At 38.7% G+C, this 18,729-nt stretch overlaps 1 protein-coding gene across 6 annotated transcripts in view; it reads right to left on the reverse strand.

Annotated features, from left to right (window-relative positions):
* Positions 1-18,729, reverse strand: part of ARHGAP21 (Rho GTPase activating protein 21) — a 121,227-nt gene that overhangs the window by 15,361 nt on the left and 87,137 nt on the right. For 3 of the 6 annotated variants that reach the window (XM_063452557.1, XM_063452558.1, XM_063452556.1), the window contains exons 7-8: positions 12,556-12,585; positions 8,977-10,870 (exon numbers count right to left, since the gene is read on the reverse strand). In XM_063452557.1, the coding sequence (XP_063308627.1) occupies positions 8,977-10,870; positions 12,556-12,585 (1,924 nt within the window). Of the gene's footprint in view, positions 1-8,976; positions 10,871-11,750; positions 12,018-12,555; positions 12,586-18,729 lie in introns of those variants that run through there. The other 3 variants (XM_063452562.1, XM_063452560.1, XM_063452561.1) reach the window with 2 other exon arrangements.

An 18,729-nucleotide genomic window follows, 5' to 3' on the forward strand; every position in this document is an offset into this window, starting at 1 on the left:
TAGCAATTTCATTAATTAATTTGTGTAGCTTAATACCTTGTGATACCCCTTAAGTATCAGTTACATTTCAGAAGACTGTCAAATATTAAGGTTACTGTAACTATACATCTTGATAAAGACCCAGGAGGGTCAAAACATTGATTTCATATTACTTTTAAAAAAAAAAAAAAGGAGTGCTCTTTCTATTTTTACTTTTGAACGCATGCATTGCACATATGGAAAATACAAGTTATGTATGGGTATATATTTTATAGATTCCTACAAACATGACTTCCACGACCGTTAAACACTAGTTAGGAACAAACCAATCTGATATTTAAGAAACATTGAAACAATCCCTTCCATTAATGAAGGAGTTTGTGGACAAGCATTAAAAATATTAAATATTTAATACACCAATATCTCACGGACACATTTGCAAAGTCTGCAACAGACATTAAAACAAAATACAGCGACAAGAGTGACTATAGTACTTTCACTACACACGTAACAGCACTCTGGAGACTGTTTGCTAAAAAAGCAACATGGCTGCTGCCATCAATCTTCATTTGTGTGCTGAACTTGGCAAATTATAGAACGAATTCTTAGCCCCTACATTAAATCTGAAATAATCTGTAATATGGTATATTCAAACCAAATTGTAGTGGGATACTGAAAAGCAAGGGAAACGTTTAATATGAGAAGAGTCAAACAGATGCATTGTTGTAGGGGGACGATTCTCACACGTTCGTACAATGAGTCCGTGTTTTTTTATCCACAGAAAGTGAATGGGCATCATTTACTACCAAAACCCAGCTGTAATGAATGTAAACTTTGACAAGATAAGTTCTTGTTTTTAACCAGCTCATTGGCCCAAAATAGGTCTTTTTTTAAGATTCCATTTTACTACAAATGAAGCTTTTGAGCTAGAAATAGTCCATAGCACTTTGATGCCTTCAACAACAATTTAACACATGCGCCTACATAACATAACATAAAAAAAAGACAATAAGACAATAAAAATAAGTGAAAATAAAAAAAATAAGAGAATAGTTAATTATTTTCCAGCTCTGTTTTCTATCATGAAATGGATACGGTTACAAAGTACGAGGTCTATTTATTTATCATGAAAAGTGAAATCCTGAACACACATACACAATGGTTTTGCAGACAGTACAAGAGCTTTTAATAACAAGCAAATCCAGGTCGTGCTTGTTAAAGGGACACGTATCATATGTCTATTCACTCAAAATGGAATCTACAGGATGCCAGGGCTCATGTTTGAATGCAAATGGCATATGTTACCCCTTTATGGATCAAACTCCTGCTGGGCAGCATAGCCTACACACAAAGAAAGATGTGCTTGGAAATGATGGACATGTATCATGGACTTAAAATGGACTCTTCCTTTAAAGGGACAGGGCACGCATATTGTTTGGGATGACTGCCTCCAACCAGAATGCTTACAGGAACAACTATCAACTAAGTTAAAATGAATCATGTGCAAATAAATAAGAAAAGTGACCGAGATGTGTATTGCTATATTACAGTTTTAAAGATATAAGAAAAATGAAGAAAAAAATAAAAACAACCCAAACATTATTTGAAAATGTATTTTCATTTAACAGAACATGGCTCATATAGAGATGACAAGATACATTTCCATAAAGATGCACCTTTGGAATTTCCGTGATTTTTAAGAGAATGGGGGATAAAAGGATGTGACTAAGTTTGCTAGGTGATTGCAATTTAACTAGTGACGTACGAGAAAGTGACTCAACAGCACAACAGACAAAAACAAGGCAGGTGAACTGGGCTCCTTGTTTAAACAGATCACAAATCAACTGCAACTTATATCAGCACCATAAACCGAGATTAAAACGTGGGAAACTGTCTAGGTTTTACAGTGTACGTGAAAGGTAATGATTCACAACTTTATATCAGACCGTACAAACTCAATCCAAGAAACCCTTCTGTGGGTCAAGACCATCCAAACAAACATACCAATAGATCGAACGGGTGATCTTTATAAAATACACATCCACTCTAAAGCGCCACTCTAGTTACATAACACAAGATTATCCACTAAATTTAGAATTACTGGAAAATACATTTTAGGCAAAATAAATAAATAAATAAAAAATTACTAGCGGCAAAAAAAACGAGAGTTGGAGAAGTTATACAGTTTTGCTATTTTCACCGAAAATGTGAATTGGCTGGTCAAATTATTAACCTGGAGACTGTATGCTTGCTTGAAAAAGAGGAATATTTGAATATTTTACTTGTTGTACGTCTTATTTACTATACACACAACTCATGTTAAAATTTAAAAAGCATGGTACTGGCACTACATGAATAACAATAACAACCTCCATACCACATCATTGTTTTCGTTTTTTATGGTATCGGATAAGTGACCTTGCGTCAGACAAGTACTAAAACACTATGGTAAGTCTGTTCAACCACTGGGAGGAGCAGATTAGCAGGAGCTACATCTGTCACTAATACCTGTGCGGCTGAAGTATAACTCACTTACAGTTATTGTAGTAATAATGATAATTGATAAAAGGTAAAAAAGCAAACGTGCTGAAAATTCACAATTGCAAATTGTGAGGAATGTTGGTTAAAGTTTGAGTGGATGCAGCACGAAGCTTGCTGGCGTTGGCACTAATCTCTTTTTATATTAATGGGGGGGGGGGGGGGAGAAGAGAGGGGTTAATGTAAACCTTCAAAATAAACAGTGTTATTACTGCACCCATATCTCAAAATGATGTGGGGTTTAATTGACTATAAAATACGTATAACCTCTTCTGCACACCTTTGTCTAGCCACCTGCAACAGTGATATAATAGCAAAAGTTTACAAAAAAGGTGGTACTGACGATTAATGAGAATTAATAGGTATTAAATATACCACACTTGGGGAGGGGGGGATGTAAACTCCCACGCGGTCTTGTTTCAATTTTTTGCACCTCTTTCTTTTACAGGTTTCTCATGACTTTTCTGAAGCATTTGCTGAATAAATGCTTTCAAATGTAGACCGCAGTGTTGGAAGATTGTCCTACTTCCACGCTTTTTGGTAATAAAGGAAATAAAGAAAAATCACTATTCAGACTAATTATCTATACCTTGAATTCTATTTCAGCTATTTGGAAATCCATAACTATCAACACTGGTTAGGCAGTTATTAAATAGTACAATACAGTTTTACCATGTGACGCAAGTAAATACATTAACTAGTTTTCAAGGACAAGTTTTTTTTTATTACGTCAATGTAATAAAGCAATTAAGTAACCACATCTACAGAGTATATCCATGCAATTATAACGAAAAAAAAACACACAAAACATTTGCTACATACAGTCATGGAAAAGAGAAAAAAAACCACCCTCTTTGAATTCTATGATGTTACATATCAATGAACCTGAATGCTCCAGACCAGCAAACTGCTATAAAAAAAAAAAAAAGTCTGTCTTTTATTAAAGCTGGTCACACCTGTTGATGATCAATGAATCTAGGGAATTTGATTAGCAACAGTCCAACACACTAGAATGTATGATATAGCCCGGCGCTAACGAAAGTACTGCTAAAAATCCACAGTGAAATCAATCACTAAATTCCACCAGACAAGAAAAAAAAATGTACAAACAAAATAGTGGGTAGCGCACTAAGTGACACCTTACGCCGTGTGAATATATATTAATGCATAGGTAAATAAAAGAAAAAATATACTTAAAAACAGACAGGATTCTCATGAACCTGAAAAATAAAGTGCTCACAATAGGGCAATATAGTCTGTACTAGTAAGTGGATGAGGTAAAAATACATATGATATCCCACTCATTTTTGTGAGCCTGTGAATCACTGGCCCAGGTATAATGGCTCAGAGTGGGATATAGATCTCCTCAAATACCTCCACCGATGGAATGCTTCAATTTCTCCCAAAGGGACAAAGGAATGATAGGTACCAAGTTAGAATAAAAAAAACAATTTATTCAATAAAAAAAAACAAAAAAAAAAACACATAGTAATCTTACACATAGATTCTCTTGGTACAGAAAACAGAAACAATCTCCATAGACAACACTGCACAGCGCGATTCGCCTTCCTCGGGTGCAACGGAGTAAGGTTGATATCACTTATTAGTGCGCTATTCACTAATTTGATTAGCAACACCTGTCCTATTAAAGCAGTAAGGGTGTACCTTGTTTTTTTCACACATGGCTTCTTCATTTTGTCTTAAATAATAGATACAGTTACCTGTAGCTTATATTTATTCCATCACTGTGTCAAGGTTCTCTCTGCTTTATTTCCCCCATTAAGTTCTCAAGCATTTGATAAAGAAGGGGCCCTGGTATCACCACACTATACCTCCGTTGGTGTAATCTGAGCCTATCCTTGTAGGGCTTTGTGCCATGTGAATGCATCCAGTATTCACTATTTATTTCCCGGTCTCGAATTTATTGTACTATTTTGTATCTCTCTTATTTCTAGTACATCCTACTGGATCCATTTTGTACCCATATTTTATAAGTAAGTGGGTCTATAACATCCAGAAATATATTGGTAGCTAAAAAAAAAAAAAATCCCTGATAAGATTTCAGCACCCAGTTGTGCATATCATATTGGTTTATGTGTCTTATCTATAAATCAGTTCACATTCTTTACCTGTATAGAACACTTCTGAATACCTAGGCTGTCAAACTAGTTCTACACTACAGAGGAATCCTGGAGAGCTACTGTCAGCACCCCTCTGCACCTCATAAAAGGTTACAATCAGATAACTGGAATTGAGAAATATCATTTAAAACCAACAAGGAAATTTAAGAAAAAACATTCCACAGCTTTACAAATGCAACAAAATCAATCTGAATAAAGAGCTCCACACTGCAAATAAACAGGTTTGCCTATGGGTTAAAATCAGAAGCATGTATAACATGTAAACAAAAAAAAAAAAACACCCTCCCATAAATACTACAAAACCGACACAGAAAAAGCTGAATCAAAAAATCTTTAAAGGGAATATTGCGTAAAGAACCATACACGGTTGATCTGCTGGGTGCAGCATACCGCAACTGGGATTTGAGTTTACTTTATCTTTTACGTACAAGCACCAATATAACAAATGGAGGACTTTGAACTTTTTGATCTCGGCAAGTTTGAATGGAAACCGTGCTTGTCAAACAAGAAATATATGTTTAAACCAGACCAACCCCTTCTTTCTTCTGAAATGTTTCATTATTGTGCAACTCTGTGTGCGCCTGTTGTGGCATGCCAGCTTCAGTGGCACTGCCTGGAAGATTCCAAATTGGCAGTCATGACAAATGCATGGCGTGTGTGGGCTAAGGACTTCCATTTAAAACCAAATCCGTTTAACTGTGGGAACATTTTTACACGGAAATGTAAGAGTTTAAAATTAAAACCCCCAAGATACACAATTGGGATGCAACTCACAGGACGAGTCTGTGCAGATTGTTTCTATGTAGTTTGGCGATCACCAGCCATACAAAAGGTATCTCAACAGGCAAGATATCAGCTACAATGCATCATTAGCATTACTCCTACCAGGTGTTTAGATAAATGGCTTTGTTGCTTAGTATCGGAGAATTCAGCAAATGTATACATATAAAACGTTACAAGTTCATGGGAACCATATAGTAGTACACGGCAGTACACGTGGTCCTGTGGTACCCTGTATTGCATACTGAAAAACTGCCACGGTACAGAAAGTAGTACTTACCATCCAGAAGGCCTTTGGATCAAGGCTTTAACCCCTTAAGGACCAAACTTCTGGAATAAAAGGGAATCATGACATGTCACACATGTCATGTGTCCTTAAGGGGTTAAGGATGACGTTGCAATCTAATGTTAAGTAGGTCTAAATCTGCTTTCACAAAAGCCTAAATCCTTGGCAATATATATTTAGCTACTGAAATCCTTGGTGGGATAGATCCAAGGCCAGCGCCACCATAAGGCATTCGCCTGGGGGCGCCGACCTGCAGGGGGCGCCGACCTGCAGGGGGCGCCCACCGGGAAGTTTCCTGGTGGGCGGCTCCTTAGCCACCACCCCCAGCGCAGCTATTCAGCTCCTGGGCTCCTTCTGCTGCTTGCCTGCTCAGGGACTGGTGTTTACTGTAAACCCAGCACCCGAGCAGAGCACACTGCTTCCTGCCTGTGAACACCGGCAGAACTCTGGCGAAGGGGGGGGGGGGGTGACAGGAAGCCGCAGAAACTTCCTGCAGCCTGGACCTCTTCACAGAACCCAGGTAGGCTAAGGGGGAGTGTTTATTGTGTGCATGGTTGTAAATTGGTGTGTGTTAAATTGCTGCGTTTCTGTGTGTAAATAAAGTGTGACTTTATGTAGTGGTGTGAGCTTGTGTTTAAGTGACACTGTGTGTGTGTGTGTTAGTGAAAGTGTGCAAGTTAGACCGTGTTAGTGAGAGTGCGCAAGTTAGACCGTGTTAGTGAGAGTGCGCAAGTTAGACCGTGTTAGTGAGAGTGCGCAAGTTAGACCGTGTTAGTGAGAGTGCAAATGACACTGTGTGTGAGAGAGAGTGTGCAAGTGACACTGTGTGTGTGAGAGAGAGTGTGCAAGTGACACTGTGTGTGTGAGAGAGAGTGTGCAAGTGACACTGTGTGTGTGTGTTAGTGAAAGTGTGCAAGTTAGACCGTGTTAGTGAGAGTGCGCAAGTTAGACCGTGTTAGTGAGAGTGCGCAAGTTAGACCGTGTTAGTGAGAGTGCGCAAGTTAGACCGTGTTAGTGAGAGTGCGCAAGTTAGACCGTGTTAGTGAGAGTGCGCAAGTTAGACCGTGTTAGTGAGAGTGCAAATGACACTGTGTGTGTGAGAGAGAGTGTGCAAGTGACACTGTGTGTGAGAGAGAGTGTGCAAGTGACACTGTGTGTGTATATATGTCAGTGAGAGTGTGTAAGTGACACTGTATGTCAGTGTGTGTGTGTGTGAGAGAGTGAGAGAGTGTGTGTCTTTTCTCAAATTTGTGTGCTTACTAAGTCTCTCTCCTAAATGTCTCCCAGTCTCTGTTTCCTAAATATCTCAACAGTTTCTCTATCCTTTCCCTAAATGTCTCCCCAGGCTGTTTCCATTCTCTAAATTGTGTGCGTATGCTTTCACTTGCGTTCACTTGAAGTGGTCTGGATGCACTGTCCCAGGGCCATAAACCCTTCAAAAGTAGTTATTGTAGTTTTTAACAAACTGCAATGATTTTTAGGGTTAACTCCACCTCTAGTGGCTATGCATGGGTACCTCCAGCATCACGCAAGACCCCATAGGAAAGTATTGTATAATTGTATTAAGGTGGAAACGAGCCAGCGCCGAGGGACATCAGCGTTCGACCCGGGTAAGCGAAAGAACGTTTTTTGTTTGTGTTTTTACCCCTTTTGCACCACGAGGTTGGGGCGCTTGACAGAGGGGGAAGCTATAGTGCCAGTAAAACAAGTTTGTTTTCCTGGCACTATAGTTTCCCTTTAATGTCTACTCAATGTCTCTTTCCATAAATGTGTTTTCACTGAAATTCAGAGTTCGGTGAATAAACCTCTGCGGGAATGTAGTTGCATTCATGAGGGGGCGTCAAAATTGATTTTTGCCTAGGGCGACGAGAATCCTTGCACCGGCCCTGGATAGACCTTTGGATTATTGGTCTGCTGCACAGTTAGGGCAGATTTTACAGTGCATTAAACATCTTCTTCCAGCTCACCTTACATGGTTACTCCAAGGAACATACAGCATACAGCCTGCTGTAGTGGTTATGATGCCAAGAGTCGCTCACCGATAATGGAGCAAAACATATAGAAACGCTTCGCGCCCTACTCTTTGGTGACATTAGCCATCCTAGAGCTCTAGTTTCGTCTGGCTGGTGGCAACCCTATGATGCTGCTAAAGATGGAGTTCTACTTCCGGCAGACATGGGGTTAATCTCTGTAGGTGCAGCATTTCAAAGCGAAACATATTCCAAGCACCATGATAACTTCAAATCACTGAAGATATCATGGTGCTTGGAGTAACCCTTCATGCATCCTATACTGGATTTTCATCCTGTTAGTGGAACCAGATATGGTGACTACCATGAGATAGCACATTACCTATTGGAAGTATTTGTTTGCAAACTGGTAAACTGAGGCCAAAAAGGCATGCACTAAACCAAGGGTAAAGTGTGCCACTTAAGTAATATATGTTTTGGAAGTGCAGAGAAAACACTCCATCTAGAACAAGCAAGTTTGGGAACAACTATGCCACAATGTAATTTAGACAACGTCCTTTCTACAATATAATGGAACAAAAAAGATGGCTAAACCACCTGACCATGTCTGGATGCTTTACATGAGCATCCGTTACATGGTTTACGGTTATTGTCAGAAATTGGACGCTAAATGCATATTTGTTTTCACATTCCAAAAGACACATTTCTATATGACCATTCCCCCCTTCAAAATAACTTTTAACGTCAAGCCCTTTATAAAACGTAATGGAAAATTAAATAGATGGAAGTAGGCAACATTCAGATACAGATCTCTTACTGATTGTAGCATATGCTGGAAGTAACTAAACAACCCAGTCATTAATAGGAGGAATAGTTACCCAGAATAAAAATGGAAAATCATTGCAAATATCTGCTTTCTTCTAATGATTACCATTTTGGGTACAGAATTATTTTTCTAAACAAAGTTTTCCCATGTTGGGAAATTATACTACTAGCAACATAGTGAGAGACAAAAATAGAAGAATAAATCTGGAGTTCTAAATAACAAAAAACACAAACATTAAAACATTACATAATGTCACAAACTAAAAACAAAGCACTAGACCAGCAAGGCAGGTTCCTCTTCTGTTAGAACGTCAAAGAGCACGTCCACTTAATGTAATACCTACCGCTATATGAAAGGCATGAAGAAAAAAACTAAACAAAAAACAAACCTACCGGTATATAAAAAAAACTGCCAGAGCCAACCAGCATATACCACCATAAACCCAGTGGAGCTTACCTATGAAAGGAATGGATGCCAAGGAGTCTCCAGGTGAAGTTGAGCCACATGCTTTCTTCTGCTCAATTCTTTTTATATTAACTTCTCGACGCTTATCATTAGGTAACCAGCAAGCAGCATCAGATCCAGCTTCCTGCTGATTTACTGCAAAAATATAGGATTGCTGTCTTATTGGTTGCGGTGTCTGTCGACCAGATGGAGGCTTTTCTCTCAAAACCACAGACTCTACAGAATTTAATTCTGAACCCGAGTCATGGGCATTTTCTTCTGGGCTTGGAGACATTTGAACGTCCACGTTATTAGAGGTAGCTGTGCTATTTGTAACCTGGCTTACAGGTTTAGTGGGAACTGGCGGTGTAGAGGCAACAGGGGATTTGATGCCAGAGTCCCCTTGCAATACCGTAGAGGATTCTGTAGAGGTTTTCTTCTGAAGGTTTAATGGAGTACTTTTACCTATATGGTTCACCGCTTTTTGGTCTTTGAGAATACCATCTTCTAAGCTTACATTGAGAGAAAATGGTTTAGGTGCATAGGGAGTAGGACTGTTTATAGAGTTCGTTCTAGAGATTGCAAAGTTTGATCTATCAGAAGATAGATTTTGTCTAGGATGTGCAGTTCGACATGAGTTCCGTGTGGGCTGAACGTTGTTCACATCAGAAGGAACCTTTTGTAGTGGATGTGCAGAGCTTAGAACTCTGGTGCCTCCTCTTCTACCATCTGAAGTATATGCAGCAGGTGCCATGGAAAAGTTGGGTGATCGAAGGGACATGTGAAATGAATGCTGCCTAGACCGCTCATAAATACCCCGTCTGTCATCTTGTTCCGTAAAGCCAGACCATTTATAATTGTGCTTTCTTTCTCCATTAGTCTCATGAATATCTGGGCTGAAGTGGTCTAATTTCTCCCCTTTTCTCGTAAGATAATCCCATGACTCCGATCTATGGTTCCGAGAGACAACAGCTGGAGTGGTTAAAGTATCTTGGGAAGCACTCCTAGGCCATTCTTTCATTAACACAGTATCTTCTAATCTTTCCTGCGAAACACTCCTTTGGTGCATTTGGCCAGATGGCGGTACCCGGTCATGAGAGGTGCTACGTCTCCGGATTTGTATAGAAGTGCGATTTGGCAACACCTGATTGTAGTCCGTGGTGTTTTGAGATGCTGCTCTAAGACTGTCCAATCTTTCTTGTATTGTTCTGCAGCCATACATCTGCATACGTTTATTATCAATATACTCTTTGTAAGTTTTATAATTTCTCCAGTCTATGTGCTGGTGTGCAGTTGGAGAAGAATAATGATTTGTAGGAGATGGAGAATCTTCTCCTGGGGCATTAGTTCTAGCACCAAACATGGTATTAGTAGGTCCACCATAGTTTGGAGGTTTGCTCATAAGTCCACTATCCATTTGTCGAGCAACTGGAACTATAGGCATTAAAATTGGAGTGGTGGAAGGTGGTGATGTGGTCCTTGATTTTGCTATGAATGCAGATGGATCTGCCAAATCATACCTTACCTCTTCTGTCCTGTGCAAAGGGCCACCACGATTAGTTCTATTTGATGAAAGATCTACAACCTTCTCAGAAGGCACAATAACAGTTCTTACATCTTCGTTGCACACACACACAGCTGTATTTGATTTCACAATATCTGTTGGCGAAGGAGGCACTTGTATTTCCACTCTGTAGCTTCTCTCTTGTGGTGTTGATGTTCGTGCTGGCCGTACAGATTGTTGTTTGGCCAGTGATGTGCCTGGAGGTGGAACTTCCACAGGTTCAGCCATAGCTGAAGATGTAGATTTTATTCTGGGATAACATATGGGCGGAGGTTCAGGAATATTTTGTGCATTGCCGCTATAGGACTCATTTCCTTTCAGGTAAGCATCTTGTGAATATGCCTGGGAAAAAAAAAATAAAAAAGTATATTAATTAGTACACAAGCACTGGAATTCACACATTACAAAACAATTTTAAGGTTTGCTTCCTTCTATGTACATGATTTAGTTTATAATATAAAACACAAAAAAACAAACAAAAAAAAACACATTGTAATCACTCATATATATATATATATACACATGCATTCATGCATTAACACATGTACATACATGCATAGATATACCTACATCTTTTTCATCAACCTTTGTAAGATCAAACCTGACCAGTGCTGTGTGTGTGCGCACATATTAATTATCCAGAAACATAATTTATTGGATTATCAGCTGAACAGATACCTGAACTGCATTAATACATCATTTGTTAAAATTCCAGTAAGTATCTTGAGGATACATTCAATCTCTGAACATATTTAACAATAATCAATGTTACTGCTCATTAAAACGACACAGATTTTATATTGCACATGCGTGTGTGTATGTATACATGTATAAATATAGAGAATGGGGCATCAAGACACTACAGCATGCAAAAATATTCCAATATCTATAAATTCATTGACTTACACAAAAGTGGATTTCACATAGAAACAAATCAGTTACAGCGCACAAACATCGATAAGTCACTTCACATAAACATCACAAGTTGATTAATGAAATATTCATTTTAGGTATTTAAAGGGATTATTTCAGTACCAAGACAAGCAAAGAGGTCAATGACTTCTTTATAAAAATAATCAGAGGTACACATGGCATACAAAGCTTATGTATTAAGTAAACCAGACTTAAAATATCAGCAGTGAAAGCTGACCAGCTTCAAAAACAGCCTGAATCCACACAAAATGTAAAAAGGGTCTCCTGGTTGAGTTAGCCTAGAACTTACCTGGCGCTTTACGGCTTGGCTCTGTAAAAAAATGGTTACACTAAAAACGCCACGTTTGCCCCATTTCCCTTGTTTATTGAAGGATACTTCAGTAATCATTGCAGAAGCATATCTTTAACGGGATTATAGACACGAAGTAAGAGCAGCCAACAGAAGGAAAATCATTACACGAAACGGTGTGAGATAGGTTTAAGATTCATGCTCGATGTAATCAGGCAGGAGCTGACTGCAGAGGTTGCCAATGCAGTATAGAAAAAAAAATGGAAAATGCCTGTCCCGGATTTTTATATAGTTCAGGTGTGGTATCATATTACAACAGCATTTCCTGCTACAACCTTAACATGCTTACTGCACACAACACCAGCCTGTCTATTCCTTGCAATTGTGGGTTATTTAAAAAAAAAAAAAAAAAAAAAAGCTTTGGCAGCCATAAACAGAGCAGCGCAAACTACTGAAGGGGAGGGCGAGGCTTTTAACCCTGCTACTGCAAAGAGGAAAAAATAATAATAATAAAAAAAAAAGAAATGCAACATAGCAACCAAGTAAAACAGCTATCACAGTTAAAAATAAAGAAATAAAAATACACAAAAACTAAACAAATACATGTAAAATAAAAATTAAGCAGCCCATGCAAGTACACATTAACTAGATACAGATTCTGCTGCTCCCCCCCCCCCCCCCCCCCCCAAAAAAAAAATCAGGCAGATACACGAGCAAGTCCGGGTGTTAACAAGCTAGAATCCTCAGACATATTACAAATAAACATTCCATTAAAGGATGACAGAAATGGCTGTGCATTTCTTACCAGAGCCGTGACATCTTTTGGAAACTGCAGCTGGCAGGAAATAAAACATAGTGAGAGCGGCTGTATTGATGGAAAGACTGAATTAGGTTGTCATATTGATGCCGGGTACAGAAAGCTAAAAATACATCTACACGGATTTCTCTGGAAGGTACCAAAAAGCAGAAAAGGGCGGCAGAGCATAAATTTCCTTTCGATTGCTTGCTGTTGCTTCCCTTCCTTACGTATGCATGCTTGTTTCAATGTATTCCTCTTATTAAGCAGAGGGCTTGTGGTCGTGTTTAAGTGCATCGTCTCTGCAACATGTAGGTGGTAGTCCTAGTTGCAGGCTAAGGATGCTTCCTTCCACTACAGCATTACGCTGGCTCTTTCTCCCCTGAGCTTTCAGCAACGCAGCTTATGGATGACGACACGAATGGGTCTATTATTCATCTCAAATAGTGTGGCTTGCCATACAGCCCTGGCCATAAGCTCTGCTCTCAGCTGACTACGAGCTGCCCTCTACTTCCCTCCACATTCCAGCTAAAATTAGTGATGTTACGGAGGAAATGTCGGTCTATTCATTCATGTGAAATGCCAAAACCTAGCTGGAATAGGGGGAAAAAAGCCTGTGTGCCGTTATTTGTTCTATCACTTTTAAAATACGGATAGCTATATATATTTTTTAAACCATTCGTCCTGCATGTGAAGCAATGCACTAGTAAATTACTGCTTATATTGGAATGCACGATTAAACATTAACCCATCGGAACTTGAAAAAGGGTTCTATTAGAAGAGGAGGTGATGGGACCCACAAATCTTTACACATAGTTTAAAACTTCCCAAATGCGGTCTTTTCATAACTCTGTAAATCACTAGGTTTCCTCTAATCACGCTCCAGTGGCCAATTCAGAAAAACGGATTAATAATAATAAATGTAAAAAACATGCGTCCTGCCCAGGTTAGTTATGGTGGGGTGTGTAGGAGGACTGTTTTAAATTCATATATTTATTATTTCTATCGGATTGAGAATCAAACAGTTCCGTAACAGATGAGCACCTTTTGCATTAAGGATGGAATAGAATATTGAATGGAAGCGTTAAACAGCTTTGATGCGATTAGATATTAGCTCTTGGTGTTAATTGGTACAGTGGGAATTGTCAGAAACTGAAGACTTTAGGACAAAGTATCTAACTGGGAAAAGTTTGTTCTGCTTTAGTAAACCTGACCTTGAGCTAGGTAGATAACCAATAACCATGCTGGTGAAATCACAAGTGTACCTGAGGATCACTTACTGCTGACTGCCTTCACAAGCTGCACAGATTGGATGGAACTGCAACACAGCACAAACCACATCCTACAGTTCCAAACAGGTGCATGCATGGAGTTATTTGATGAGAAACCTGTAGCTCTGACTTTACGGCTCTAACAGCATACAACTTTAAAAAAAAGCCCAGTACGATCAAATTAACAAAATGAGGATACCTTTGTTTACCCATTTGCAAGCAATCTGGATAGCACAGCCAGTTAAAATAGCATGTGATGTGACACAAAACCATATACATACAACAAACAGCCTTACAAGGGACACTATAGTCACCAGAACAACTATTGCTTAATGAGGTTGTTCTGGTAGGCATAGCCTTCCTTTGCAGGCTTTTGAATGTCAACACTGCTTTTTCAGAGAAAATGAAGGGTTTACATTGCTCCATAGGGACACCTCCAGTGGCTGCTCATCAGATGGTCACTAGAAGTGCTTCCTGGGTCAGTGCTGCACAGTGTGCAGCACCAAGGTTCAGCATCTCCACTCTCTATGAGGAGATGCTGATTAGCTGGGCGGCATGGCTCTGCCCCGGTCCACCTCCTTTGCAAAGATCATCAGAATTAGAAATCATTGTGATTGGCTGAGCCAAGGAGGCGGGCCAGGGCCTGCAATGGCAAACACGCGCACACTTGAATAAAGGCAATTAAAAAACATTTTAAGTGGAATAAAGAGGGAGTAGTCACCTTAATAGTGAAACACTATAGCATCAGGAATACATGTTTGTGTTCCAGACCCTATAGTGCTCCTTTAAACTCAAGTACTAAACTACATGGGACTTTCACAACAGCTTTGAGTATATCATAATTGAAAATATATTGTTTTATGCAGTGATCTGTCCTCGATTTTATATGTGATTAGGAGTATCCATGGTTGAAATAGATATCCCATTTATACTAAACAACCTAGAGCTGAAATAGGGCTCTGTAACATGTGAGTGGCAATACTACTGTTAGGCACAGATGTGAATATAAAGACACTATTATTTGTATCAATTTGTTCTTTTACATTAAGCCATTTTAATTAACAGAAATATCTGCCTTTTCAAGTCAGTCTTGCGGATTATAATTTCAAAGTTTTTATTTTCTTCACTTTTTAAAAAAATATATTTATGTCCAATATAGGTTTAGTTTTCCAAAGTATTCCGTATAAACCATGTTTAACCCCTAAAGGACCAAACTTCTGGAATAAAAGGGAATCGTGACATATCACGTCATGTGTCCTTAAGGGGTTAATATTGCCCCTTCACGTTACAGTAAACAAATGGGTAATTTTAGCCAATAGCCCTCCCAACAAATATTAACTTGAAATTTTGAGGCAGAATGTGATTATGTTTATGAAGCCTGTTTGTCACATCACATGAGGAACAAGCTTATATTTTAGGTACACATTTGTTTAGGCACAGAAGGCCTCTATTCAGATTCTGGCTATCAAGGGATATCCTGGATGCATGACAAAATACAAAGTGGCTATCCCAAACTGAAAACCAAAAAACAAAACAGAAAGTAAAAAGTATCTCTAAGGAGAAAAAGCTTTTGTTTATTAACCGATACATTTAGCATTTAAAATGCTAACCTTAATGTATAAAAAAAACCAAAATGTGCAGTCAGAATAATGAGAAACATTGCCTAATGAGATGGTTTGTGGGCTAGGAGGTACTAAACTTAGAACAGGGCGTTTAAGCACATATTGCGAGTTATTACAGTGGAGCTCTGTGATACAATGTGAATAGACAATCACAGATCTTAGTGTGCTGAACGAAAAGGTAATGTGTGGTAGCAACGCGTGATTTTATTCTAATGATGCTCTTGGATATATTCATATGCACAAACGTGCAAAGAGTGAAGACGGGAGATTATGATATAAAATATTCTATGTGCTGTACTTGGGGAATGGTTTAAAAAAAAAAAATGAAATCATTTTGGTTGTGTGGGCATTCATGGCATTACTCTGTCACAATATGCAAAAAGGGAAACAAGGGCAGTACATTTAAAATCTTTAGACTCTATAGAAATGCATGCGGATATATAGTCTTCATTCCAGATAGTTTGTTCTGCACACAGTTAAAGCACTGGATTTTTTAATTTATTTTTTAATCCAGAAACACGGCGACAAAGGATTATCAACCCCATCTGAAAAAAGCTAGAATTACTATACATTCTGCAGGAAGGGTTTTGCACCATCCTGTGCAATGGTTAAACAGTAAACATAACCTTTCACAGAACTACTACAACACACCCTGCTCTGTGACGTTAACAGATCAACCCCTACTAAGCACCGACGTCTTGGTAGCTATGAGTCCGTTTACTTAATGTCCAGGTGAGATCGGTGCCAGGGAAGTTACTTTCTAACAGGATATGACCGCAGACTACGCCACTGTCAACAAGTCTATAGATAACCGGATTGTCATGATAGCCCGCGTTACAATCATCACAAAATCCTGTGATCATCAGGTCCATCAAGAAGTATCAAAGTTCAACAGATAAGCACTTGTATAATAATCAGCAAAAAAAAAAATCATAAATAGAGCGCAGTGTAGCATGAATTTATGAGCTAGATTTGGTGGGAAATGGCTTTCATAGCAAACGTATCATGCACGTATCCATGACAACAAGCAGAGATTTTATTCAGGAACGTGACTGCCTCCTAGTCTCGCTGTTACAGCAAGTTAAAGGCACAGGCATAAATACCCACTTGGCATTATTTTAACAAACACCCTCCCACCCACACACTATTACACAGATCCAGTGTGATTTTGTATATTATTACTATTCTGTAGCCGGTTCTGTCACTTCGCAGTGATTGCAGTACCATGGAACCTGGCTGAACACTTTTATACCCCTCAATTCTTCCTGCTTTTGTACCGTAGCAGGAAATACTTTTATTCAGTCTATTGTAGAATGATTGGGATATTTAGTCTAGGATGGGTACATTCAAAGGCAGGCTCAAGGACCATTTCTTAGTGACTATATCTCCCCTTCGCTTTGTCCCTCCCTGCTGTTATGTTCTACCATTTCACCTGCTAGCGTCACATTGCGTATCCTTATCTGGACACTTGTTTTATGTAGAAGCTGCAAGTCTTGATTTCTCTACTAATGACATTAGCATTACACCAGCAGAACAGGTTTATACCATTCGATTAGGGTGTTCTTTATTATATTTGTAGCTTTTTTTAATTATTATTTCGCTCATTTTATAAAATCAGACCAAATTTAATAAAGGTTACTTTTTAATTTTTACTTTTCTAGGCTACCTTTCGCTTTTTTCTTGTGCGTTTGTGTGTATATTATTTGCACACCAGTGAATATAACCAGGTAAGGAAATCGCCAAACAACTTTAAAATCACATTTCAGTGGCAATGGCTGCGCCAACTGGACACCCACATCTAAAGGTAACGGTCTAAGCTCAACCTCTTACTTATTAACAATGACCTATTTGTTTGTTTTTTCTGTTTTGTTTATGTTGAGAAAACCACAAAATAGTGAATGTAACTTACCGAATAACAGCGTAAAAGCATAAATGATAATGTCACTCATGCTATATTCTTGTACCATGCATTCACAATAAAAATGGTTTTGAAAAAAATAAATAAAATCACATTTCAGTCGATGTTCTTGTGATTTAACAAGGTGAAACTAGAAGGCAATTTCAGTTTTAAAGGTTCACAGATTAAGCGGAAGCACTAACAAGCTCGAGGAGGCAGACACTCTGCACTCATCAGCAATATTGCAAAGTGCTGAATAAGTCTCGTACATGTACAATGTAGCATCATGTATTCTGATGTGTAGAGGTTTGTAGGTTGTTAGACAAATGAAGCGATGTATTTCACTCTGAGCGACACTATAGTCAATGATGGGTTATCTTTAGTACCCTAAACCTTGTGAACAGGTTTGCTAAGCCGCATGGAAAGCAAAGTTTGGAAGAGCCGGAAAAGGCAAGTTTCACTGGTATACATGAATAGAAATCAGAAACTTTTAAACACACAACATGAAATCAGGAAAGCAAGCAGAGAAATGTCACTATAGGTCTATATTGCTATATTTAAGAAAAAGAAAGGCAAAATAAAATTAACAAAATATATACAGTTGCAAGAAAACGTATGTGAACCCTTTGGAATGATATGGATTTCTGCACAAATTGGTCATAAATTGTGATCTGGTCACATTTTTCAAATTGGTCATCATTTAAGTCACAACAATAGACAATCACAGTCTGCTTAAACTAATAACACACAAAGAATGAAATGTTGCCATGTTTTTATTGAACACACCATGTAAACATTCACAGTGCAGGTGGAAAAAGTATGTGAACCCCTAGACTAATGTCATCTCCAAGAGCTAATTGGAGTGAGATGTCAGCCAACTGGAGTCCAATCAATGAGATGAGATTGGAGGTGTTGGTTACAGCTGCCCTGCCCTATAAAAAAAAACACACACCAGTTCTGGGTTTGCTTTTCACAAGAAGCATTGCCTGATGTGAATTATGCCTCGCACAAAAGAGCTCTGAGAAGACCTACGATTAAGAATTGTTGACTTGCATAAAGCTGGAAAGGGTTATAAAAGTATCTTCAAAAGCCTTGCTGTTCATTAGTCCATGGTAAGATAAATGGTCTATAAATGGAGAAAATTCAGCACTGCTGCTATTCTCCCTAGGAGTGGCCGTCCTGTAAAGATGACTGCAAGAGCACAGCCCAGACTGCTCAATGAGTTGAAGAAGAATCCTAGAGTGTCAGCTAAAGACTTACAAAAGTCACTGGCAAATGCCAACATCCCTGTTAGCGAATCTACAATACGTAAAACACTAAACAAGAATGGATTTCATGGGAGGATACCACAGAGGAAGCCACTGCTGTCCAAACAAAACATTGCTGCACGTTT

Source organism: Pelobates fuscus, chromosome 4 (assembly GCF_036172605.1).
Source record: "Pelobates fuscus isolate aPelFus1 chromosome 4, aPelFus1.pri, whole genome shotgun sequence".
NCBI lineage: Eukaryota > Metazoa > Chordata > Amphibia > Anura > Pelobatidae > Pelobates > Pelobates fuscus.